Source organism: Diceros bicornis, chromosome 6, assembly GCF_020826845.1.
Source record: "Diceros bicornis minor isolate mBicDic1 chromosome 6, mDicBic1.mat.cur, whole genome shotgun sequence".
Lineage (NCBI taxonomy): Eukaryota > Metazoa > Chordata > Mammalia > Perissodactyla > Rhinocerotidae > Diceros > Diceros bicornis.
This window is the reverse complement of record NC_080745.1, coordinates 45068023-45095339: the sequence shown is the minus strand read 5'-3', so window position 1 is coordinate 45095339 and position 27317 is coordinate 45068023. Positions and strand designations below refer to the sequence as shown.

General features: G+C 36.2%; 1 protein-coding gene across 1 annotated transcript in view; it reads right to left on the bottom strand.

The window, feature by feature from the left end:
* Positions 1-1735: 1735 nt before the first annotated feature.
* Positions 1736-27317, bottom strand: part of SLC16A9 (solute carrier family 16 member 9) — a 55939-nt gene continuing 30357 nt past the window's right edge. The window contains exons 3-6 of the mRNA XM_058543401.1: positions 21735-21878; positions 8750-8845; positions 3236-4150; positions 1736-2827 (exon numbers count right to left, since the gene is read on the bottom strand). Coding sequence (XP_058399384.1) covers positions 2649-2827; positions 3236-4150; positions 8750-8845; positions 21735-21878 — 1334 coding nt within the window. The 3' untranslated portion in view covers positions 1736-2648. The remainder of the gene's footprint in view (positions 2828-3235; positions 4151-8749; positions 8846-21734; positions 21879-27317) is intronic.

Here is a 27317-nt window from a genome sequence, read left to right as displayed (position 1 = left end):
CTCAGCCCCTTGGCACTTGGAATGTCAAGAAGTATCTTTTGAGTCACAAAAGGAAGATTATATTCTAATCAATATAATTTCATTATTAAGTGTGTTTTTAAAATGCTAATTCTTGGGAAATGGGAAAGTCATGAATAACTATTTACATAAACATAACTTCTCTATTCATTAAAGGATTGGCTTTATAGCAACCCTCCCAGCTAGGCCCCATTTCCCAGCCATGCTAGAAATCAAAGGGTTTACTAGAAACCTGTCTCATTTTGCTTTTGGAAATTACGTGTGTGTGTGTGTGTGTGTGTGTGTTGTCCATATCATGGCAATTATGTTTTGTACCATACAATGAGAATCATAATCCCCATCTCATAGGGCTATCATGAGAGATAAATAATATAATATGCTTGGAACATATTAAGGATTCCATTAATGATTGGTGAGATCATTATTAAGAATCTCAAAGAGAAATCTGTCTCCTTTGCCTCAAAAGGATTCTGTAGGACTGATTAGCTTTTTGGAAGGCAATGGTCAAAATAGTTTTGCAAAGTGACTGTTGAATATGCTGATGTCCAATCACCAAATTCTAGGGTCTGAAGTGAACATCAAGTAATTTATATTTTTACATTCAAGTGAAGTGTCACTGTAATTTGGGAGGAGGGGGACTGGCTAAGAAGAGATAAAGCAAACAAACCAATGCAAAACAAACAAAAAATATTTTATTGTAACTTAAAATTCATTCCCTAGACAATGGACAGTGTACACATTGGATTACATTAGTAGACATAGTGAAGATGCACTTGGACAATTGTCAACATTGGTGAATGTGGGGATGTCATAAAAGTTAAATTTTTCAGGTCACTGGATTTCCTGAACATAATATTGGCAAAAAAGAACTTTCAACACAAAAACATTTAGTTTAATTTTTTTTAATGTCACTTATTGTACTTACTAACCTTGATAGTGACTAAAGAATGAGGTACAGAAAACTTTCCAGAAGTCTGAGTATGGAGCAGAAGTCCAAGGCGCTTTGGAGCCCCACTATTACATTATTGAGTAGGATTAACTCAGTTACAAAGTTCCCCATACTCCAGGTTTACTGCATAGAAAAGCACTAGTTACCTACCTCACTGAGGTGTTGTGGGGATTCATGCTTATAAAGTGCTTCAGGCGCCTTTGAAGAAAGGCAACATAGAAGTATAAAATAATCTTACATATTTCAAAAGAAATGAAAGACAATTTTGGCACAATGGGAAGAGTGCCTCCTATTTAAAGAACCACACTTGGCTATTTTTTAAAACCCCTAACCTCAATGGTTTATTGTTTTTTTGTTTTTTATTTAAGAGAATAAATGTTTCTCTATTGCCAGTCTTATAACAGTCATTCTCAACCCAGGCTGTGTTATCAGAATCACTTGAGAAGTTCATTAAAAATATAGATGCTTGGCCCACAGTCTAGACCCACAGAATTAAAATCTCCAAGAGTGATACTCAGGCAACTATATTTTTTAAAGGATCTAGAGGATTCTGATGCATAGCAAAGTTTTAAAAACATTTCTTTAGAAAAATGTCAATTTATTAAACATTGATTTTCTTCCTAGAACATTTTTCTTAAGATTGAATGAAGTTGGATCAGGGTATCAATTTCTTATTGCCTTTTTCCCTTCTCATACCCTACAGACTCAGAGCACAACACATCCATCCACACACACACACACACACACACACACACACACACAACACAAACACTTTTTAGTTCTGCCGGAGAATTAAGGTTTGATACTGGTAAAATCTGATAGTAGCAAATAAACCCTTCACTGAGAAGATATGCAAGATATGCATCCCCACTGTGCCCAAAGCAAATGGATGTTTTCCATTTGCAAGAATGGAATGGTTTAAATATGCATTTCCAATTTGGAAACAGGTAAAATCAGCACTTTCTGGGAAACATCAGCTGAGCAGATGCTGACAAAGAAAAATGAGCAAGGTTATAGCAGCCCACTATGACGAAGGGCAGCAGTGACCGCTCTTCTGTTTGGAGACTGCCTGCATCTCAGCAAACACCTTAGGAATTGAAACAATTCATGCTCAATGGACAGCAAACATGTGGGTGCTTAAACAAGGTAAATACAATAGAATAATGAAAACTAGTTAACTACAATTTAAAATATTTTTTTTAAAAGGATCAGTTTGCTCCACTGCAATTCTTAAGGCTGTTTTAGTAATCATGTTCATTTCCTGACTGTCTCAAAGTCTTCTATTTACTAGCTAGTCTAACAGAGAAGAGAGTGAGTTAGTCCCCAGCGGCCTTCACACATAACTCATCAGGCTGCTTGCATCAGTTTTAAAACAGAAGAGTCCCCCCTGGGCGCCTTGCAATGGAACAAATGGAGTCTGCAGAGAAATTATACTTCTTGACACAGAGAAAGCCTTCTGAGGCTGGCCAAAATTTTTACAATGTCAAGAACTCATGAATACTATTAAAACAGAATACTCCCAGTTCTTGGAAAAAGAAAAAAGAGAAAAAAAAATACAGGAGATAGAAACTATGTATACAGTACATAGAGCATAGGATGCGTAAAAAAAAATGCGTTCAGAGTCAGCCACAGCAAAATTTTGCTATGAGAAAACAGTCTTGTAGTGCCTTCCGATATTCCTCTAAACATTAGAGGCAACTTTGTACAAAAAGGTCGCTGAAGCTGGCTTAGGGAGTTGCTTGTTGCATCTATCCCAGAGGGGCAAGGCTGCCAGCAGCAGAATAAAACCTCCCAGCAGGACGCAGAAGCCACTAAAATAAAATGCAATGTCATAGGTCTGGGTCCAGTCGAAAAACCAACCTGAAAAGAGAGTAAGAAAAAAATGAATTTGATAGAAATCACATGAATATGAAGCCCATACTCTAATTTCATCAATTTTATATACAGTTAGGATTAGGATATATATTACCCCATCTACTTCTAAAGTGGCCCATTGGAAGTTAGAAGAGGAGAATCTCTCAAATATTTGGACAAGAATAAACAGGCGTTTTGATTTTTTCCCAAATAAAGAATGAATACAAATCCCTGAGCAAGTATATTGGCTTTTTCAACCATAGCAAAGTGATTTTGAATAAATCATTCCCATGAGATATTCCATGCAGATTTATTTTGTGCAAATCTGTGCTATTATTACAATTTGAATTTCTATATCTGGAGTGTTACAAAGAAGAACAGTACAATAGGTTGACTTTAAAATAAATATCTTACCAACAATAGGTGGTCCAAGGCTACTTCCAAGTCCAGCAAAGAACATTAATATCCCATAGGCATGGGCTAATTTTTCAATTCCCACAGTTTTTGTGGTCACATATGGGAAGATGGACCAATTACCAGTAAGAAACCCCACGATCCCAGAAAGTATTGCCAACGTGACATAACTTTTGGCAAATGGAATTGCACACAAGGCCAGGCCCATGATGATTAAGGTAGCTACGTAAAGATATAAGGTATTAATCCACTTGAAGTCAGCCAGGATCCCTAAAAGGAGTTTACCAACTGCTGTCATAATGCCAATAATGGAAATAAGAGGCATAATACACTCTTCTTCTTTTATGTTTGAACTTCTTGCTACATCTTCCATAAGTAATGAAGGTGGAAACCCTCCGATGTCAAAAAGAAAGATAGCAACGAAGAGCGCTAAAAATACTTTGTTTTTAAAAAGAGCCACAGTTTCTCCACAGTAGTTTTTATATAATTGCCACTTCCTCTTGGCAAGCTGTGTGCAAAAATATGTCTGTTCTGCCACTTTCTTTTTGTAGGTTTCAGTCTCTTTTGTGTGTGCCGTTGTTGGGTTCTTATGAAGTAAACTCTCCTGTTTCCAGTCACCATTGGCTAAGGTGCTCTTGCAGATTTCCTCTCTAGTGTAATTCTTTTCAAGAATGTTTATGTTTTCTTCCAGATTCTTTTCTTTTTCATTGTAAATGGAGTATCTATCTGGTACATTTTCCAGAGCTGTTTTTTCAGGCAAAGGACAATCAGAGGTCTGGAGAGGTCTCATCAGACTGCCACAGGCTAATATATTTAAAGCTAAAGCCCCCACAATCAGCAGGCATCCATCCAGTCCATAGAACTCAATCAGCAGCCTCTGCAGAGCAGCATATATAAAAAGCCCAACACTTGAACCTGAAAAGGAAATGAGAGCTGTTCAATCTTGATCTCTTATAGTTTGAAGCCTTCAGGACAGGCATTATTAGTATCACAATTCAATTTCTTTTTTACACTGGCATTCATGCGTGCCTTCATATTAAAATCACAGCAAGAATATTCAAGATAATGATAATAATAGTAATACTGACAGAATATTTATTTTAAGAATTAGCATTTATAGTTCAACCACTGAGTAAGCACTTTACATTGCCCAAACTTGTTTAATCCTTATAATGATCCTGTTGAGTAGGTCCTATTATTATTCCCAACCTACACATGAAGTGACCCAGGGCTAGAAAGGTTGAGAAATTTACCACAGGTCACAAAGCTGTAAATGGCAGAAGTAGGATTCACAATCAGTCTGACTCCAGGAGCCCATATTCTTACAAATACTTTGTGCAATCACTTTTTTGTGCACTTATGATGTGCCAGGCTCCATGCTTATATATTTACTCCCTTTATTCCCTTTGGAAAAGCAAATTTTCATATTTTACTTTTTGAGATGAAGAATATATTTTAGTTTTCAGATATTTATAATGGTCTGATAGTTCAAATCCATTGCTGAATCACCAGAATGAATGATTCATATTAATAAACGATGAGAAGAGTAAAGTGGAATTTGATAGGGTATTTAAATTACAAAGCATGCCTGGTTTGCACATCTGTGCAACACTGTAAATACTCCAGTTTTTTAGCATAGATCACATTAAACATGCTGGAATGGCAAGTTACATCAGCCCAACTAATTTGCAGTGTTCTTATATGGTTCTGGCTTCAATTTTTTAAAAATTGAGTGTTTAAAAATTTAAATATCATTGAGAAACATCATGTGAAACAGCAGGAAAGAAATAAATAGATCTGTAAAAAAAAATAATCCAAATAGGTTGATAGATGGTCTATACCAAATTACATGATAACTCTAACAGGATGTCATGCTTGCAGTAAAAATCCATCTTATCACACATTCTTACAAATAACCAAATGGCTCCGTCTTAGAGTTGTAAGAAAACATTTTTCTTTGGGACCACGGTTGTCCCTTCCTAACATTTTTAAAGTTAACTCCTTCAACTCCAAAGAAGAAAAATCTTTGCATGCAAATGTTAATTAATAGTTCATGTTAATATAATGGCAGCTAAAATAGTATCTTTCTGTGGCTACTAAGAGAGTATCTCTGTGCTGACTTTTGAGAAGTAATAATAGTAGACAAATGTAATCCTTCCCTTATCTTTTTAAAAGTGGCACATAATTCAAGAGTTAAAAGCACTTCAGAAAACAAACCGAAAGACTTGAAAATAGGACTATTTCATGTGCTTCCGTACTGCATTAGCATCCATTCACTGTTAATTCATATTTTTGTCTAAGACCATTTCTTTGTACAGATTCTAACAAAGTGCCATACCACTAGATACTTAAAAATACTCTTTGTGCTTGCAAGTTCTATATTTTGACCTTAAGTTAAGAAAATGAATAACATCCCCATTGCTCACCAACCAAGTTTAGCTGTCAACATCATGAAATATAAGGGAAACATATCAAATCGATTTAAAAGAAATTCACTGAACACCTATAATGTGCTAAGTATATGACAGGGCAGCAAAATCAAATTGCGCATTGAATAGCACTTTCCTCAGCCTACAGCCCACAAAAACGCAGCCACGTCTTAGAAAGATGCAAGGATTCTTTCAGGCAATGGAAAGTCATTTAGAGCTTTCTGGTGGAACTGTGTAAACCATAAAACTATAATTTTTAATCTTTGAAAAGAAAATTCCAATTTAAAAATCATCAATGTAAAGGGAACAGTGAAATAAAGCACTAATTATGCTTCCATGCATGCCTAAATTATACATTATCACAAAGAGGAAAAATATTAATTGATGTTCAGGGAACCTGAAACAGTGAGAGACACACTCATGCTTTGATTGAGTCATTAATACCGGAGGTCAATAAACTTTTTCCATAAAGGGCCAGAGAGTAAATGTTTAAGGAATAGGGGGCCAGACAATCTCTGTCAAAAATGCTCAACTTTGGGGGCCAGCCTGGTGGCATAGTGGTTAAACTCGTGCGCTCCACTTCGGCAGCCCAGGGTTCATGGGTTTGGATCCCAGGTGTGGACCTACACACTGCTCGTCAAGCCATGCTGTAGTAGGGATCCACATATAAAATAGAGGAAGATTGGCACAGATGTTACCTCAGGGCCAATCTTCCTCAAGCAAAAAGAGGAAGACTGGCAACAAATGTTAGCTCAGGGCCAATCCCCCTCACCAAAAGAAAAAAATGCTCAACTCTGCCCTTGAAGCATGAAAGCAGACAGAGAAAAATCATAAAGGAATGAGCATGGTTGTATTCCTATATTTTATTTATGGACACTGAAATTTGAATTTCACATAATTTTCACATGCCATGAAATATTATTATTTAGATTTTTTTTTAACTATACAAAAATGTAAAAATTATTCTTAGCTCATGAGCTGTTCAAAAACAGACAGTACACTAGATTTGGCCCCTGGGCATTAGTTTACTAACCCCTGTTCACCAGGGAGCCAGATCGCTTCCCCAAAACATTTGTTTCATGCCCACGTTCCTTTCTTTCAACTAATTCACAATATTTCAAGTATTCTGACTTTTGGTTTCTTTTCAGTTTTTAAAAAAATTCTGTGAGTTTTGTTTTGCTTGTCGTCTCTTTCACTGAAAGTGGATGCTATAGATTAGATGTTTGTGTCCTCCCAAAATTCATATGCTGAAACCTAACCTCCCAGGTGATGGTATTAGGAGGTGTGGCCTTTGGGAGGTAAGGTCATGAGGATGGAGCCCTCATGAGTGGGATTAGTGCCCTTATAAAAGAGACCCCAGAGAGTTTCCTCTCCCCTTCTGCCATGTGAGGACAGAAGATAGCAGTCTGCAACCTGGAAGAGGGCTCTCACAAGAATCTGACCATGCTGGCACTCTGATCTCAGACTTCCAGCCTCCAGAACGGTGGGAAATAAATTTCTGTTATTTATAAGCCACCCAGGCTATGGTACTTTGTTATAGTAGCCTGAGCTGACTGAGACAGTAGATTAGTGACTCTCCTTAATTTTGCCTCACCTCACTCCCTGTGAGTTGAAACTGAAAATTCCTTAATTCTGCCAAATCTTGCCTGTCCACAGTCACTCCATTTCTGATTCAGCCCAAGCCCTTCTGCCCTCTCTCCAGACTGAGTGAAAAGCAAGAACAGCTCTCTCAGCATACAATGTCTGATATCTTCAGCACAAATAAATTTGGACATGAAGGGAAATCTAGGTCATAATTATAATGCTAATACTTTTAGAGCCCTTGCCATGTGCCTTATACATATGCTCCTTTAATATTCCCAATAACCCAATGTGATGAGTGCTATTATATACCATTTTACAGTTCAGAAAACTGAGGCTTAACAGTTAACAGAACAGTTAAGTAACTTGTCCATCACCAGACAGCTAGTGAGTGACAGGCAGGCTTCAAAACCAGGTGGTCTGGCTCCAGGGTCTGTGCTCATCACTGCATTATAGCACCTCTACAGAAAATAGAGTATAGGTACCAACTGCTCTAGATTCCTCATCTTCTGCTTTTTCTATTTTTTCTCCCAGTTCTGCCTTAGTCATGTCCTCAGACTCTAGCTCTGTCTCCTCCTAGACCATGATTCACATTTCTCACCTGGTAATGCGTCCTTAAACCACCTTGGGTAAATATTCAGCTCAATTTAATTTGATCTGGAATTACTTTCTTGCCACCGGGTTGGCCTCATGAACATAACATAGTTTGGATCCTCTTGCCAGATATGCTATTGAATTTATTCAGCTTATCTGAAAGTCTGACCTCCCAGGCATACCCACTGATTAATAAGTAGCATATGGAAACTTACAACTTTTAGTAAACTTGGCTGCTTCATCTCCTGAGCAAACTCAAAATATTGGCCACAGAAAATTTTGATAAATTCCCTAAACAGCTTAGAAAAAAATCCATCTGAAAAGTGAAGCACCACTTTAAAATATCAGAGGGAGTCCAGAAGGCTGGACTACATTTACATTTCCCCACTCAGTGGTCATCCCTTGATTAGTAAAGGGATAACAAGAGTAAACATCCGGTTGTTTGGATATGCACGGGTCAGTGAGATGTATTCATAAAGCAGTACTTGAGAAAAACTGTAAGTTCCACAATAAATGGAGATGGAGTGATGTCAGCATCAGTCTTTCCGACAGTGGCCTTAAGGGTCTCCATTTTCCTCCCATTTCTCCTATCTTTCTCAGGGATAACGTGCTTTACTTAAGCTCTCTCTGCTTCTCTCAGCAAGGATCTCACCAGCAGGTGACTCTCAATTTACTGGGCCCATAGCTTTGTTTTCCTGTATTATATTGGATATCCAATGCCCAAGATTTTTGAAAGCTACACCCATATTTATGGTGGAAAATAAAATTTCCTTCTAGGACTAGAGGAAAAAAATTTGCTACCTGAGTGGTAGCTGGGGAGTGGTTGGTTAAACAAATCTGTGCTTGCTAACTTTTAACTTTGATTAGAAGGCTGAATAACGGCAATGCTGTACTTATTTTGAAAATGTACCTGTTGAAATCAGGCCAAGCGCAAGGCCTCGGCGGCTGTCAAAATACTGGCACGTAATGGTCACTGTTGCAGTGTATAATAAACCACATCCGAGACCTAAACATAAGAAGACATTGCATAAATTAAGACAGACTATATTACTTCAGTGCAAAAAAAGGGAGGGTGGAATAATTATCTCCAATCGGACGTTCTGTTACTGACTGGCTAACGCTCTTCAGAGTGTAGATTCCTAGACTCCTTCCATGTTAGTTGTACAGCTCCCATGGACACATTTGGGCAGCCTCGGTTTTCACTCCACACCCACCCTAAGGTCAGGGTCAAGTCAAAAAAAAAATAATCCAATTTCTAAAGCATGAATGAATAAGGCAAATGTAAATTACGACATTATGAGGAGATAGAGAAAATGATTAAATCACACACAAAATAGCAAAGTTTAATCAAACTTGCCCACTAGATCTCTCTGCCTCTCTTCCATTTCTTGCCCACCTCTCAGCGTTCATCTTCTCTAAGTCTTCTCAACACTTCTATAAAATCCCCTTCACCATCCCAAGCTATTTCACTAGAGCTCGTAGCCTGCACACTAGTCAGCAAAGCAATGGCCCATGGGCAGGTCCTCTGGGGTTCTCAAATCATCCCATAATAGTCAAATGTATGTTTGTAAGTTTTTATCTTTTAGAGATGCAAACTAGCTTATTTAGGAGTAAAATGTCATGATGTATTTAATTTAGCTTAAAATATCTTCACAAAAAAAAGAAGTAAATACAATAAAATATTAACAGTTGTTAAATTTAGGTGGTGAGATATAGTTGTTGGCCAACACTAGTCTCTACTATAAATTTGAAATTTTTTTATAGTTAAAAAAAATACCTTATAACTAAATTTCCCTTTCTTGAGACCCAAGGGCAATATTTATCTCCAGATCATCTCCAAGGCTCTTGTTTGTAAGCTTAATCTTTCCCTCCCTATTAAGTACCTGATAACCCCAGTTTATTTTTCATAAAATTCTCCTCTGTCTTCAAAGTCATAACTTTCTGCCTTTCTTCTGCAACATCGTCTGTTCTTGAGGATCACTCTGTAAGCAACACATAAGCCATAATCTAAAAACTGAATTTTAACCATGGCTCATTAGGTGAGTTATCAAGATCATTTTCATTACTTTCAATTGCTACCTGGACTATGATTAGAAAGAATACATGACTTAACAAATATACTGCATAAACATTTTGGGAAATTAGCACTGAAAACAACCCAGGACTCAGAAGATCATCTGTGATTGCATAAAAAGTCTTCCTAAAGAAATGAGATCAATTAAAACAGTTACACTTTAAACAAACCTTTTAAAATAAAGCACTCTTTTGTATGATTTAAGGGAAAAAATGCTATCTCAACTAAAATATGAGTTGGGTTGATTTATATGGTTGTCATGATTACATACTATAGAATACTTCACTGAAATAAGACTTGTTTCTGAACAATCAATTTTGTGAAGCCAAAAAATGTCACCCGTAACTAAGAGTATACTTCAGAAAGTCTTCAGAGGAGGAATGAATTTACTTTACTGTGATTTGGTTGTCAGGGCTCTGTCAAATGTTAGGCACTAGAGACAAGAAAAAAAAGACATTTCTGACTACTAAATGCCAATGCCAGAAAGTTGAAACAGCAGAAAACAGAAAGTTTTAAACTTTTAACCTTAGACAAAAGATGTTTTTAAAATTATTTCAAGGCTAAGAGTTTCACATAAGATGATCTCACTTTTTTTTCATGTAGTAGAAATCTGAAATGCCTTTTCTTTAAACTTTTCAAAAAGCAGAAGGTGGCACGATGCCCTCCCACATCTGTATCACGATGACCTTAAACCAGCAGTTATTAAAAAGAGGGTTCTCAAGATTTCTCACGGAGTTTGTGAAGACAAAACTATTCTCATAGTAATACTAACATGTTCTCTACTTTTGCACTGTGTTCACATTTATGCTGATGATGCAAAAGAGATAGTGAGTCAAAGTGCAAGAGTCTTAACACAATTCAAAGTATTGATCCCAAACTTGACACCTTACATGCTTCAACACGACTCACTCACAGTAAAAACAGACACATTTTTTAAAATGCTTCATCTGAATTACAACAACTGTTGATTGAAAAGAAAAGCACTTGTGTTTGTTTTAGTAGCCAGCTAAAATAGCCCCTTTTGTCATGTAATCCTGCTTGTGTTTGAAAGAATGTCTGACAGACAAACTGTGGTTACTCAGACTTGGGTATGTGGCAGACATTTTCTTGAAAATGAACTAAGGGAAATAACTGACAGTAATTTTTTTCCAATGATACAATTTGAGCTTCCTAGCAAAAACCAGTATTTTGGAAACTTGTATCCATCACCCTGAACTTGATAACTTCCCAATATATAAAGATTTTCTGATAAGCCTGTTGGTGATACTAACAAAAGTGATTTTTTAGGTATATAATGAAATGTGTCAACATTTTTAAGTTCTTACATAACTCAGCAAACCACTATTTTTGAAATAACCAATTCATGATGTTACAAAAGCAGGCTTGAATGCAGATCTATTCAAAGTACAGAATAAACAAACAGATTTAATATAACAAAGTATGAAAAGTGGATTGATGTGGTTTTAGGTTCCATACTGCAATTAACCTTTGGAAAACTGTCACTTAACTGAGTTTTGGCATAGTATCAAAGAAGAATATCTACAATTACCTGAAAAGGCTATTAAAAACTCCTCCCTTTCCTAACTACATCTCTGTGTGAGACCAGATTTTCTTCATACATTTCAATCAAAAAAACATATTGCAACACATTGAGTACAGGGCAGATATGAGAATCCAGATGTCTTCTATGAAGCCTGACATTAAAGAGACTTACAAAAATGCAAAAGGATGCTGCTCTTCTCACTAAATTTTGTTTGTTTTGGAAAACAGAGTTTTTTTCATAATAAGTATGTTATTTACATCAACATGAACTGGGTTTGTTATTATTATCGTTAAATTAATTACTAAACAAATATTTTTAAACTTCTCAGCTTTTAATTCAGTAATTTTTAACAGAATAAATATCAATAAGTATAATCCATGTAATTAAAAGTTCCTTGGGGTCCAAAACAAGAGAGTGTAAACAGTCCCAAGACTATAAAGTTTGGAAACCACTCCCTTAAAACAATCCCTGTTCTCCAATCACTTTTTTCTTTGCTCGTTTGTTTGTTTTAATTTATTTTTTTATTGAGGTAACACTGGTTTATACCATTATATAAATTTCAAGTGTACATCATTATATTTCGACTTCTGTATCGACTACGTTGTGTTCACTACCAGAAGTCTAGTTTCCGTCTGTCACCATATGCATGTGCCCTTATACCCCTTTCACCCTCTCCCCCCTCTCCTTCCCCTCTGGTAACCACCAATGTGTTCTCTGTATCTATGTGTTTGTTTGTTGCTGTTTTTCTTTTTTTTTATATCGTGGTAACATTGGTTTATAAGATTATATAAATTTCAGGCATACATCATTATATTTTGATTTATGTATAGATTACATCATGTTCACTACCCAAAGACTAACTACAATCCATCACCACACACATGTGCCTAATCATCCCTTTCACCCTCCTCCCTCCCCTCTTCCCCTCTGGTAACCACCAAACCAATCTCTGTCTCTATGTGATTGTTTGTTGTTGTTTTTATCTTCTACTTATTAGTGAGATCATATGGGATTTGACTTTCTCCCTCTGACTTATTTCACTTAGCATAATACCCTCAAAGTCCATCCACGTTGTCACAAATGGCTGGATTTCATCATTTCTTATGGCTGAGTAGTATTCCATTGTGTATATATACCACATCTTCTTTATCTATTCATTCCTTGATGGGTACCTAGGTTGCTTCCAAGTCTTGGCTATTGTGAATAATGCTGCAATGAACATAGGGGTGCATGTATCTTTATGCATTCGTGTTTTCATGTTCTTTGGATAAATACCCAGCAGTAGAATAGCTGGATTGTATGGTAGTTCTAGTCTTAATTTTTTGAGGAATCTCCATACTGTTTTCCATAGTGGCTTCACCAGTTTGCACTCCCACCAGCAGTGTATGAGAGTTCCCTTCTCCCCACATCCTCTTCAACACTTGTTATTTCCTGTCTTGTTAATCATAGCTATTCTGATGGGCATGAGGTGATATCTCACTGTAGTTTTGATTTGCATTTCCCTGATAGTTAATGATTTTGAACATCTTTTCATGTGCCTGTTGGCCATCTGTATATCTTCTTTGGAGAAATGTCTGTTCAGATCTTTTGCCAATTTTTTAATTGGGTTGTTCCTTTTTTTGTTGTTGAGATGTATGAGTTCTTTATATATTTTGGAGATTAACCCCTTATCAGATGTATGGTTTGCAAATATCTTCTGCCAATTGTTAGGTTGGTCTTTTTGTTTTGTTGATGGTTTCCTCTGCTGTGCAGAAGCTTTTTAGTTTGATGTAGTCCCATTTGTTTATTTTTTCTATTGTTTCTCTTGCGTGGTCAGACATGGTGCTTGAAAATATACTGCTAAGACTGATGTTGAAGAGCATACTGTCTAAGTTTGCTTTTAGAAGTTTCATGATTTCAGGTCTTACATTCAAGTCTTTAATCCATTTTGAGTTAATTTTTGTGTATGGTGTAAGATAATGGTCTACTATCATTCTTTTGCATACGGCAGTCCAGTTTCCCCAAAACCATTTATTGAAGAGACTTTCCTTTCTCCATTATGTGTTCTTGGCTCCCTTGTCAAAAATTAGCTGTCCATGGATGTGTGGGCTCTCAATTCTGTTCCACTGATCTGTGTGCCTGTTTTTGTGCCAGTACCATGCTGTTTTGGTTACTATAGCTTTGTAGTATATTTTGAAATCAGGGAGTGTGATACCTCCAGCTTTGTTCTTTTTTCTCATGATTCCTTTGGCTATTCAAGGTCTTTTGTTGTTCCATATAAATTTTAGGATTCTTTGTTCTATTTCTGTGAAAACTGTTGTTGGAACTTTGATAGGGATTGCATTGAATCTGTAGATTGCTTTAGGAAGTATGGACATTTTAACTATGTTAATTCTCCCAATCCAAGAACATGCAATATCTTTCCATTTCTTTGTGTCTTCTTCAATTTCTTTCAACAATGTTTTATAGTTTTCAGTGTACAGATCTTTCACCTTTTTGGTTAAGTTTATTCCTAGGTATTTTATTCTTTTCGTTGCAATTGTAAATGGGATTGTATTCTTAATTTCTCTTTCTGCTACTTCGTTGTAGTGTATAGAAACATAACTGATTTCTGTATGTTGATTTTGTATCCTGCAACTTTACCATATTCATTTATTATTTCTAAAAGTTTTTTGGTGGATTCTTTATGATTTTCTATACACAAAATCATGCTATCTGCAAATAGTGACAGTTTCACTTCTTCCTTTCCAATTTGGATCCTTTTTATTTCTTTTTCTTGCCTGACTGCTCTGGCTAGGACTTCCAATACTATGTTAAATAGGAGTGGTGAGAGTGGGCATCTTTGTCTGGTTCTTAGAGGGATAGCTTTCACTTTTTCACCACTGAGAATGATATTAGCTGTGGGTTTGTCAAATACGGCCTTTATTACGTTGAGGTAGTTTCCTTCTATCCCCATTTTATTCAGAGTTTTTATCATAAATGGATGCTGTATCTCGTCAAATGCTTTCTCTGCATCCATTGAGACGATCGTGTGATTTTTATTCTTCATTTTGTTAATATGGTGTATCGTGTTGACTGATTTGCAGATGTTGAATCATCCTTCCATCCATGGAAGACATCCCATTTGATGATGGAGTAGGATCCTTGTAATGTATTGCTGTATTCAATTTGCTAATATGGGGATTTTGGCATCTATGTCCATCAGTGATATTGGCCTGTAATTTTCTTTTTTTGTGTTGCTTGGAAACCACTGCCTTAAAACATTCCTTGGTTTCCAATCATTTTTGATAAGACTCCTACCAGTGAAAAAATTCTGAGCATCAAATTCCATTATAAGCATAATAATTTTTAAACTAAATACCTGTACTACTAACAATTCAAAGCATAAACATTAGTAAAATATAATTGTTTCCCTTTATTTAAATAAGCAAAAAATAAATATATTTACTTGTTCTAACATTTAATTTCCACACCTTATGTTCCATTTCACACACTTCTGGGTGAGACCATAACTTAAGAGGCCTCTTTTCCCTCATCTCCTCACATCAAATCAGACATCAAGCTCTTATCACATCCACTGCCTAAATTATCAACCTCCCTCTCTCTCTCTGAACTGCCACTGCCTCATTTCACTTTCTCATCTTTTCTGATCTGAACTATGGCCTCCTAATTGCTATCTCAGCCTCGAGTACTTTTTCCACCAATCTATCTTCTAAGCTACTCTCATACAATTCTCATCACGTCATACTCCTGCAAGAAAGTTCATATAAAACCTTTTATCATCCAGCCTCTCTTACATACCATGCTTTGACATATTTGCAACTGCCCACATGACTTGTGCATTCCTTAAACAAATATCTACGAAAAGACTGCTATTATCCATTGTATCTCACGCTTCTGAGCATTTGATTTCCTGGAATATCCTCCTCCTATGACCCTTACTCCTCTTCCAACCTGTGCCTACCTGACCACATCCTACCTGTCCTTCAAGACTCAGCTCAAGCATAAATACCTGCATGAAGCCTCCTTCAACACCCCTCTCCCACACGCGTACATACTACATTAACACTGAACCTTAGTTTCATTTTATTATTGCACTTATTTTGTTGTGTTACAAGTTACATATTTACAAGTCTATTTCCCCAGCTAGACAATGAGCTACTTGAAGGCAGGCTCTGTTTATTCGTGAGTATCCTGGTTCCAGGTCTGTGCCTAGCAAGGCGGGTGTGTTTTTAAAAAGTCTGTTGAATGAACCTCCCCACAGAAGTTATTCTACCACCTTTCCCCATAAATCTCATTTGAGTTCCCCAATTTTAAGTCACACTGGCTAATGTCAACGATTCCCATCTATTTTTACTCTGGCTGTCACACTTTCTTGCATTTTTCTCTTCCTCTCTCTGTCACGTTTTCTCTATACATACAACAAACACGCATACACTATATCTATGTATATATGTCTGAGTGTATACATATTTTTTAAAAATATCTTTATGTCTGATTTCCAATTAAGTGATGCCGATTTTTTTACTTAGGCTAGAAATTTTATCTTAGCTTAAAAAATACTAAACATTTTTTTATTTCATAATAATTTATGTAATAGGATAGTATCATTAGAAATACAGAATTAAAATTATATGGTTTTAAAAAAGATACAACTAATTTACAACTTTTATGCATTATAGGATGATGCTTTGGGCAAATCATGCTAAACTGCCTCATTTCCTCATTTTTCTCAATCGTTATCTATAAACTAAAAAACACCTAGAGCAATTAAACTGATAAGAGAGTTATAAGGAGAAAATATAACTGAAGTAAAATGCTCTAATATTTTAAAATGCTTCTAATTTAGAATACATAAAGCAAGCATCTCTAAGAAACTAGCATATGAATAAAATCATGCAAAATGGAATTTTGATTTTTTAAGAGGCATAAGCAATAAAACATTTGAAATCATGTACATATTTTGAAAAACGTCTATGAATTATTTTTAAATATCCTTTCATTATATACATATTTTTGTGTGTAACTGAACAGACATCTATCAAGCCCCTATATTTATATATGAAACTTTCTCCCTACAGTATTATTTTCATGAGAAGGAAACATTTTAGTAATGGTGCATTCTAATGTGTCCGTCTTAAAAAGTGATAAAGGCAAAGTACAGAATCCAGACTCCATGTGTGGGGTAGGGGTTATGGGAGTGACCGGGACTTTCCTGGTTTGGCCACTAGATGCCTCATATCCTGGAAAACTCCTTAGTCCTGGGTAAACCAGACAGTTGGCCACTGTGAGGGGGAACCTGTCTCTTGTTCATTTAGGAGAATTCCCCTTCTGTATGTTTTGAAACAAGCATTTGAGCGACCTCTTAGAATAGCTGAGCCAATATGATTTATCATCTTGACCAAAAGTTAAGATAGGCAATTGCATATAGTATTCCAGAAATATCTACTTCTAGAAATGAAATTGTGAGACTATAACTTAGGATTCTGAAAAAGATAAATAAGTTTAGAGCATCCAAATATAGGTACTGTATATGTTTCTAGCCTAAAACATCTATATGGAAAGTTAACAAGTTTTGGCAATTGGCTAGTTTTTTGATTGACATAGCTCTAAACTTCAAATACTTACCATGAGTACCCTGAACATGACATCAACTGGTTAAGAGCACAGGCCTGGGATCAGGCAGGAGTGGATTCAAATCCTAAATCTATCACTTACTGGCTATGTGACTTTGGGAATTTGCAACTTTACTTAAACTCTCTAATTCTTAGTTTCTTTATCTTTAAAACAATTTCACAAGATAGTTGTAAAGATTAAGAGACAAAAAAATGTAGAAAATTTAGTACCTGTGCCTGGAATATAATAAAGTACTCAAAAACATACCCATTATATTGATATATTTTTCACTTTTTACCTGAGTATTAACGGCATTATGTAGATATAGCCTCCGACTAATTAGAAAATCATAGTTCCTTATTATACTTGAACATCCATGAGAGACAAAAGACTATCTTTAATGGTATAACCATTAAAAAAAAAACTTATAAAACTCTAACTGCTCAAGTAAATATACAGGAAATGACCTTTATCTCATTTGCTATAATTAGAATAGGAGAATCAGATTATCTGCGGACGTGGTTTACCTCCTCCCCAAGCTCAATGGCCTATGCAGATATTACCAAGAAAATGAAGGAAGAGAAAACTGAATTTTCCCAAAAATCGAGAAGAGAATATTAAGAAAACAATAATCAGGTAGCTAAATAACAATATATCCTGAAGAAAAGAGAATACCAGAAACTGACTTTGAGTTGTACTTTTCAGAAGAGCTAAGAGAAATTACTGGGAAGAAGCTTGAGCAATTCATTAAGGGCATATTTCTTGCACCCCCTTTTCCCACTCCATCCCCGCCACACCTTCTTTTTCCTGATTTAAGAAAGTTATTGAGAAAATAGAAGCCCATATTACCAGATTTGGCAGTATGGCTTATAATCACTTGAAAACTAGCAAGCTGCCATTTTATTCTAACTACAAAAACCAAACAAGATAACATCATATTTTCAAGATGATATTTTTAAAAATATTGATTAAATGGTAAAACAAGTATGCCAGTTAATATACTTTAGGATTCCTTTGGTATTTTATATTATAATTAAACATACTATATAACATTAATTTCTTTTACTATATTATTTAATCTTTTACTATATTATACAAATATTTCTGATTCAACAGACCTTCTTCAGTAGCAAAAAACTGCTGCTGTGGTCCTGAACTAAGAGGTCAGAAAGGAATTTAAGGGGAAGGGAACAAATATGTATTAAACACTTCTGTGTGTCTTTCTATATACATTATCTCATGAATAGTCACAATATCTCTGTGAAGTTATATTAGACCCATTTCATAAACAATAAAAATAGAAGCTCAGAGAGGTTGAATAATATTCCAAGGTCACAAAACTAATAATAATGGTTATGCTAGCTAATATTTATTGCATTATCTCATCAATCCACAAAACTCTATAATGTAGATGTTATTATTATGCTCAATTTAAAAAATGAAAAAACGGAAGTTAATAACTTGTCTAGAGTCACATAGCTGGCAAGTGGATAAGATAAGGTTAACCCACATGGTCCGACCCCAGAGCCTGCCTGTTAGTGCTTGCTCCTTCCTGTGTCATACTGTCTATCTTAAGAAAACATCGGGTTCATTCCAGACAAATGAAAGTACTTAGAATACAATTCTGCACAGAACTGGTGCTCAATGAATGTTATCATTAGACGGAATCTTTTTTTTTCTAGAGAACTCATAATACAGAAAGGAGAATGAGTTTAAACTGTGTAATAATTTCCTGTACTTCCTTTTCAACTGGATATTCTACTTCAAATGGGGACAGAATGAAAGTGTCATTGTTCATTTTTGTCCCATTTATTTATCCCTATACTATGAGCCTACTGATGAAATAAAACCACAAAGAAGTCAACCATGGTAATGAGTGTTAATAATCTGCTAGCAGTAATCTGCTCACAGAGCCCCAATAATTACCAGAGTGAGCAATTTTTTATTAAATTTTTTTTAATGATTGAAATTAAAATTTAAAAAATTATCTAAAATTATTGAAACTTTTAAAAAATTATTTTAGAATTATTGAAATTAAAATTAAACTATTGACTTTGTATTATTGAAATCCAACTCAACTCTTTTATTTATTTTATATTTATTTATATTTTGCTTGACTTTATTTAGTCCTCTCAAGACCTATGTGAGGTAGGTTTCTTAGTCTGCCTTCACAGATGAGGGGACAGTTATTCATGGAGATCGAGGAGAACCTATGTCTCCTGACCCAAAGCCCAGTGCTCTCTCCATGAGCTAACAATTTCCTCCTAGCCCCAGGGATTCAGAACCTATTGCCAAATCAGAGTTGTCTTCAGACTTGAGCCTGTTTTCTGACCCAGAATCACTAACTGAAAGAGAGACCGGGATTCCAGAAAGAAGAACATTGCAACAAACACTATGATAAATATATAGATAATGATACCCTGAATCTTTCCCCAAAGAGAATTATGGTCACTTATTTAGGTAATTGTACACTAGAGAAAGTGGGATACCTTTTGAACATTGTTGGACACAGGGTATGAGATGGCATTATTAACTAGGGGCCTGAAGTGTTTACATGGCCTCCCCTTAGAGTGGGGTCATATGGGGGCCAGGTAATATATGCGATCATGGCCCAGGTCTGGCTCACAGTGGGTCCACTGAGACCACGGACTCATCCTACAGTCATTTCCCCAGTTCCTGATATTTATTCAGAGCATATGTACATGGTAGTTGGGATAACCCCCTACGTTGTTCTTCGGCCAGTGGAGTAAGAGTTACCATAGTGGGGAAAGACAAGTGGAAGCCCTGCAACCCCACCGCTACTAGCAGTAGACAAAAGAGTACAACAAAACTGATATCAAATCCTATCTAATTAATTGAATATCATGGGTTCATGGGGGAGGGGGAACAGGGTTAGCTATTGAAAGTTTCCAACAACATGAGCCAAAACAAAATCAGTTTCACAGGTTGGTAAAGCTCTCCACTGCGACAGAAATTGTGAAATTTAATTATGGAAGTTAGTTAATTTTGTCTTTTTCTTTCTATATACCATTAGATATTCTTCCAAAACAATCAAATGTATATAAATCTTAGACAATGTAAGATAATTTTTTTCTTTTAAAAAATTCATTTTTATCTACAGGTAATACAAATGCTATGGTATCATTCACTTTTCACCAATTATTAAGTCAGTGACAAGTTTGGATAGGTACTCACAAAAGCTATATACCTTAACCTTGAAAACATGTGTAGGAGGAAAACCCCATGAAATTTTAAATGGGTAGTCCAGAGTTTTAGGGAAAATGCCCAAATCATACCAATGGCATAATGATTCAATTTTCTATTAAAAAGGGGTTTGTCCTAAAAGGAATAATCCAATGTTCATGCATAATCGCAGATATCTACATTTTTATTTTTATGATTTTAGAAAAGAATGCAAAGTGATTATTCAAGGAAGACAATCAAATTTTACACCAGAGATTAATATATTTGCACACACAGGTTCAAACTGTATTAAGCACTATAGGGAACATAAAATATCAAACACAGACTACCTGTTCTCAAAGCACTAACAAGTGACCTGTTTATTTAGATTAAGATCTGAGTAGTATTTGGGTATGCAGTTAAATATAAAATAAACTTCAAGAGTTCTAAAAGCACTAAAAATAATTACAAGAATGTAAAAGAAGTCAAGATCCAGTGCCAGATTGAGCGGGTTTAACCCCAAGTCTGCCAGCTATGTGGCTTTAGTTAGTCATTTCCCTTCACTGGGCTTCACTTTCTCTCTCTGCAAAACGGGTTCATGCGAAGATTAAACAAGATCATATAAAGCACAGAGCCTAGCACATAGTAAATACTCAATGAATATTAGCTTCTATTATTTCTATTATTTATTATTGGGGAAATATTCCCAAGTAAAAAAGAGGAGTATTGGTAGTCAACAAAATTAAGTTCTTTCAGACACTGACAAGAAACTTTGAAAGCTGGAGTCATCGTTTTCAAATTCCCTCCCAACAGCTCCTAGGAATACTGAGTCTGGCGACATTTAACATTGACTACCTTTACTACAATACATCACGAAAGCATTCTCCCCAAACTGGCAGTGCCCTCAGGCCCTGAACCCTCTACTCTTTCCTCTCCTGTAACCAAGATCACCATCAATCATGCCTCCACTCAGTTTTCCTCACTCATGCCTTATTTTTAAAAAAATAATAATCATTACAGGCTTTAAAATCTACCCTTTACTTCTGCTGTGACTTTGTGATTGGGGCCCTGGCTACAGATGCTGTGGAACAACAGGATGTTTTGAACACAAACAGCTCAACAGAGCCCTGCTTACCGCCCCATATGAAAGGGACCACTTCCTAAGTCAGTGAGAAGTGACAGATGTCAGGGATATGTAACTTGCACGCTCCTGCCTCTCTTCCTTTTCTATGCTACAGAGCAAGTGCTGAAATGAAAAACCTCCCTGCGTCTTGCAAGAAAACATAATGTGCATTGTTAAAACACGTTTATCCTTTCAAATATTTTGATTCAATGGGTGGACATTTTACTAAAGCAATAATTTTTGGTGAAGTGGTCACTGAAAATAAACTATGACTGAGCATTTTCACTCCTTATATTAACTGAATAATAAATATAACACTGGCAAAACAATGTTTAACTCGCAAAGCTTAAAAAAGTTATGGTGATCAGGTTTCTTACCTACAACAATGCCATAGGAAAAAAGCAGAAAGTAGATATTGGGGGCAAAACTGCTCAACATTAGGCCTCCAGCCACCATGAAGCCACTGAAGATCGTCACAGGTCTTGCTCCAAAAGATGAGACACAGAGGCTGCAGACGGGACCTAAAATAATAAATGAAACTTTCACTTATTTAACAGTAACCTCCTTTCCATAATCATATTATCTATCCATCCCATCACAAGTTTAAAATGATTCTTTTCATCATAAAAAAACGATAATAACAAACATCTACTGTGTATTTACTATGTGCCAGACACTAAGTGAGATATTCACATAAACAATCTCTTTTCATTTTAATCTCACTGCATTCCTGGAAGGTAGATACTATTCTTATCCTCATTTTTTTGATAAGGAAATTAAAGCTTCAGGACACTAAGAACACACAGTTAAGAAAACGGGGTTCTGGAGTCACACTTTATTCAAATTCAAGCTCTATTCCTTCCTTGCTAGCTGTTGGATCTCAGGCAACTTATTTGATCTCTCTGTGCTTTCGTTTCCTCATCTGAAAATTGGAATAGTAACAGTACCCACCTCATAGTGTAACTGTGAGGACAAATGACAGCACAGATGTAAAGCTGACCACAAGGCCTGGCACAAGTAAGTGCCCAATCAAGGCTTGATTGCTCTTCAGTAATGACAGTGGCGGCGGCAGCTGCCACTAGCACAGTAACAGAGGAAGAAGTAAAAACCCAGGTAGTCTGACTCCTAAGCCCACCTTCTTATCCATCCTACTATTCTGAGGAGTTTTGTTTCCTGCATATTCCATGCATCTTTCCTACCCAGAGCTCCTTTCCAACACTTGATGATTGACTGAATACAACCAATAGCAATCCTATAGAGGCATGGGAGGTGGAGGATGAGGTGGTTACTCCTCGCCTAGCGAATATTCTGGCAGGTGAGGCCAATGTCTCCACTCTATCCACCCAAGCATGAGTCTGTCAGTCAGTACCACTGTCCTACATTCCACGGTTAACCTGGAATTTTGAGGAAGAAGTGCACCATTGACTGACAGGCGAAAGTGACTGTTACCTGGACCTGTTCTATGCACAAGTGGGTAACTGCTCATGTAATAGGGTTTAAGTGATAGTGAAATTCTTTCCCACTAGCACTGTACCTGGAAAGCATCTATGACTACAGAGCTTAGTATATTAGAAATAAAAGGATATTAAGGGTAAGCCCAATAGTCTCATTTACATGGAAGGCAACTGAGGCTCAGAGAGGTTGTCCATGCCCACGGTAGAAGAAAGAGCCCAACATTTGAAAGCAAAGAGAAACACACCTTAATTGAGTTGACAACAACTTTTCGAGGCACATATTATTATTCCCAATTTTTAAAAAGCACACTCACCAAGATGGTTAAGACAGACAATAATAAGTGTTAGCAAGAATGTGGAGCAATCAGAACTCTCATAAACTGCTGACATTATCTCCTAAAACTGAGCATAGCACACTGTATAATCTGGAAATCCCACTTCTATGTACACACAATACAAATACCTACAGCAAAAGTCATATACATAAATGTTCATAGCAGAACTATTCATAGTAGCCAAAACCTAGAAACCCAGATGTTCATCAGCAGTAGAAAGTATAAGTAAATTCTGGTATATTCATACAATGGGCTATTGTAGGGCAATGAGAATGAATGATCTACAACTACACACAGCAATGCAGATGTATCTCACAAACATACGTGGAGTTAAAGACAACCAACACAAAAAAGTACACATTGCACAATTCCAATTATAAAAAGTACAAAAACAGGCAAAATTAATCAACAGTTAGAAGTCAGGATAGTGATTATCTGTGGTAGGGGGGTAGGAAATTATAACCAGAAGGGAGCACAGCCCAACTTCCAGGCTACTGCTAATGTTCTGTTTCTTGATGTGAATGTGCTCATTACATGGGTGTGTTCAGTTTGTAAAAAATTCATCGAGCTATACTCTCATGATATGTACACTTTTCTGTATACATCTTTTACTCCAATAAAAAAATTTTTAAATAACCTCAAACAGAGAAATGATGTAATCCATCCACAGTCTCATTGTTAGTAAGTGGTAGTGCCAGGATCTGATGACCCCAAACCCAACATTCTTGCCAACACTAGAGAATCTCTTATGCGCATATTTAAGACTAGGTTATGATGGCCATCCCACATTCCTCCCTGGTCATGAACTGGCCCTTGCCATTCCAAGTCCTACACTGTGGGCTAGTACAGAAGAGCAGACTGATATAGGTATACAACAGAGGGGAATATTCTGTGTCAGTGTTTTAAAAGGAAAATCCATTTGAAAGCCCAAACTTATCATCTAATAGTTGAGCTGTCTGTATACTCAATGAGAAATACTAAGACACTTCAAAAGTAGAAATGATTTTAAGAGCCAAATTTCATAAACAGATGTCTGACATCATAAAGGCATGACCTTTCTCTGTTGTTTACCAAATTGCATTGACATTGCGAGTCAGTGTTTACAAATTTAACCATCACAGTGGAATTGAAACACACAGATTATTACTGGCATACTTGAAAAGTTTCAAGTTTCATCCTCAAAGTAGGACTTTAAATCTATGCTTCTTAATGCACGTTAACTCTACAAGGCAACCCAGAGTTTGGGAAGCTGGGGGTGGTATGAAGGGTAATAATTCTCATAGCGTGTACTAAAAAAAATATTTTATAAAATGTATAATATCATCAATTATGTGATAAATTCTTAAATCATTTTTGCCTAATACGTGATTCTTTGAAAAAAAATTAAGCTTAAGGAAGAAATGAGCAGAAATTCTTTGACAGATGAAAACAGCAAAACGAAAACTGTTTTTAAAAATTCTCTACTTTCACACTGCCATCTGCTGCTTACATAGGGAAAAAATATCTCAATGTCAAAGGTTAAAGACAAAGAATTTTAGAGCTGAAAGAGGCCTCGGAAATGGTCCAAACCCTCATTTTTAAAATGATGAAACTGCAACTCAGACAGATTACGTGATTTGACCAAGAATCCATAGCTAATCAATGGCAGGGCTAAGGCCAGAGTCAGCCCAGCATTCTCCCCAATTAAGAATTATTTCACAGCAACTAGAAGGATGTGCAGCTATGACATACAACTATCTACTGGGGCTTTGGGGAAAAAAAAAAAGGAGGAGGACTGGCAATAGATGTTAGCTCAGAGCCGGTCTTCCTCAGCAAAAAGAGGAGGATTAGCACGGATGTTAGCTCAGGGCTGATCTTCCTCACAAAAAAAAAAAAAAAAAGAAGTATTTCACTCAATACCTTAATCTTTTTCTAGAAATCAAAATATTAGTAAAGAACATCAATGTACTTTTGTCAATATCTTACAGCTTAAGTAGTTCTACGAATTTATGGCAGATGAAAACATAACACATGCTCATTTTGGAATTTAAAAGTTTAGAGCAGATTATTTTATTCCCATCCTCAGAACCAGGGTATTTCTAGATTCTATTTACATAGATTTAAACCACAATTGCCCCACATTTCATCAATAACAATTAAGGCAAAGTCTAACTGGAAGTGACCATTAAGTCACATCTGAAAACATGACACATTTCTATGTTTAGCTCTTTGTAATAACAAGCAAGGTCTCTAAAATGATAGATCACAAATCACTCCTCAGTGCTCAACTATTTTTTTTTCTTTTTTTTTTTTTGAGGAAGATCAGCCTTGAGCTAACATCCATGCCAATCCTCCTCTTTTTTAGCTGAGGGAGACCGGCCTTGAGCTAACATTTATTGCCAATCCTCCTCCGTTTTTTTTTTTCCCCTTTTCTCCCCAAAGCCCCAGTAGATAGTTGTATGTCATAGTTGCACATCCTGCTAGTTGCTGTATGTGGCACACGGCCTCAGCATGGCTGGACAAGCAGTGCATCGGTGCGCGCCCAGGATCCAAACCCCGGGGTCACTAGTAGCGGAGCGCGTGCACTTAACCGCTAAGCCACGGGGCCAGCCCCTCAACTAGTTTTAATTCAAGAGATTAATTAAATCAAAGGACTCCTCTCAGGGGAGATCTCTTATGATGCTTCAGGTCTTTTACTTTGCAGAAGGGACTTTTGGAACAAAAGTGAGTTAACACAATGTGAACCAGTGATTTCACGCCCTGGGACCTGAAAATTTTAGAAAAAAAGTGGGGAAGAGGCTTCATCATCTGCTTCCCAATTTTTTACTTTAGCAAGTAAAGACCTTTTTTTAAATGTAATAACCATCTATTATTGCTGTCATTTCATTAAAAAAGAAGAAGGAATATTTTAACAAGGAAATAGCAAGAAGGATGTAATTTCAGAATAAAATGCAAGACTGTAAGAAGATAGTGGGAACCTTACACACACACACACACACACAAACACACACACACACACACACACACACACACACACACACCCCACATAGCATTGCCTCTATATTCATGTCACCTTCAGTGAAAATTTTTCTTGAACTTACAGCTGTATGTGTATTGGTGTTTAGGAGCCATTATTACTTTTACTACCTTCTGTGTGGGAGATTAATCTTGACCATTCGGTTGAACTGAAAATCATGGGCTGAATTGTTAAGTACCAGAGCTGGCAGTCAGCATGGAAGAATGGTCTAAGGATGACAGATGGCGGTGTGGGGAGCTAAGAGGTGAGCAGCTCTATCTTTTCCAGGTGGTGTGCAGGGCTCTTAGAAGATATTCTACCCTCCTGCACAGTGGCCTGGCAACATTTTTGGCACAATGCTGACACATTCACTCAAAAAAGGTAAGAATCTATATATTAGGGAGTAACCCTATAAACCAAAGTGAGGAGTGAAGAAAAAGGAGGATAAGGATGGTATTTTGAGCATTTCAACCTCTTAAATGCAAAACAAAACAAACAATATAAAATAATTTACTAGCCATCTGCACATCAGACTGACTGGATGTAATTTTCAGCCAATGAGAGTAATGAAAACTCCAGCTGAAAAAATGTTTTGTTATGATCATGGGTGAATTAGAAAATGAGAAGAATGAATTGTTATAAGGAAGTCAGAAAGATCTACAAGTGATGAAATTGTTTCCTTCATCCTTCAGGGTAATTTGGGAAGAAACAACAGTTAAATTTTTGCTGGATGTTAAAATTAGCATGGAGGAAGAACGCACTTCTTGAAATTAACAAGTATGTTAGTTAACATTATATTTAAGTCTGCATTAATCAGACAAAATAGTACATATTTGATCATTGTCCTTCCTTCACTATTTGCTAAGCATCTATTGGAGCAATGCTGCATGACAGAAATATAAGGAGTCACGTATTTAAATTTTAAACTTTCTAGTAGCTACATTCAGAAAATAAAAAGAGGTAAAATTAATTTTAATAATGCATTAAATATTATTTAATACTAACAAATAAATTTAACCATAATATAACCTAATACATCAAAAACATTATTATTTCAACATTTCAATAGCATTAATGGGATATTTTACATTCCTTTGTTTTGTACTATCTCTGAAACCCAGTGTGTATTTGCTACACTTATGGCACATCTCAACTCGAACCAGGCACATTTCGAGT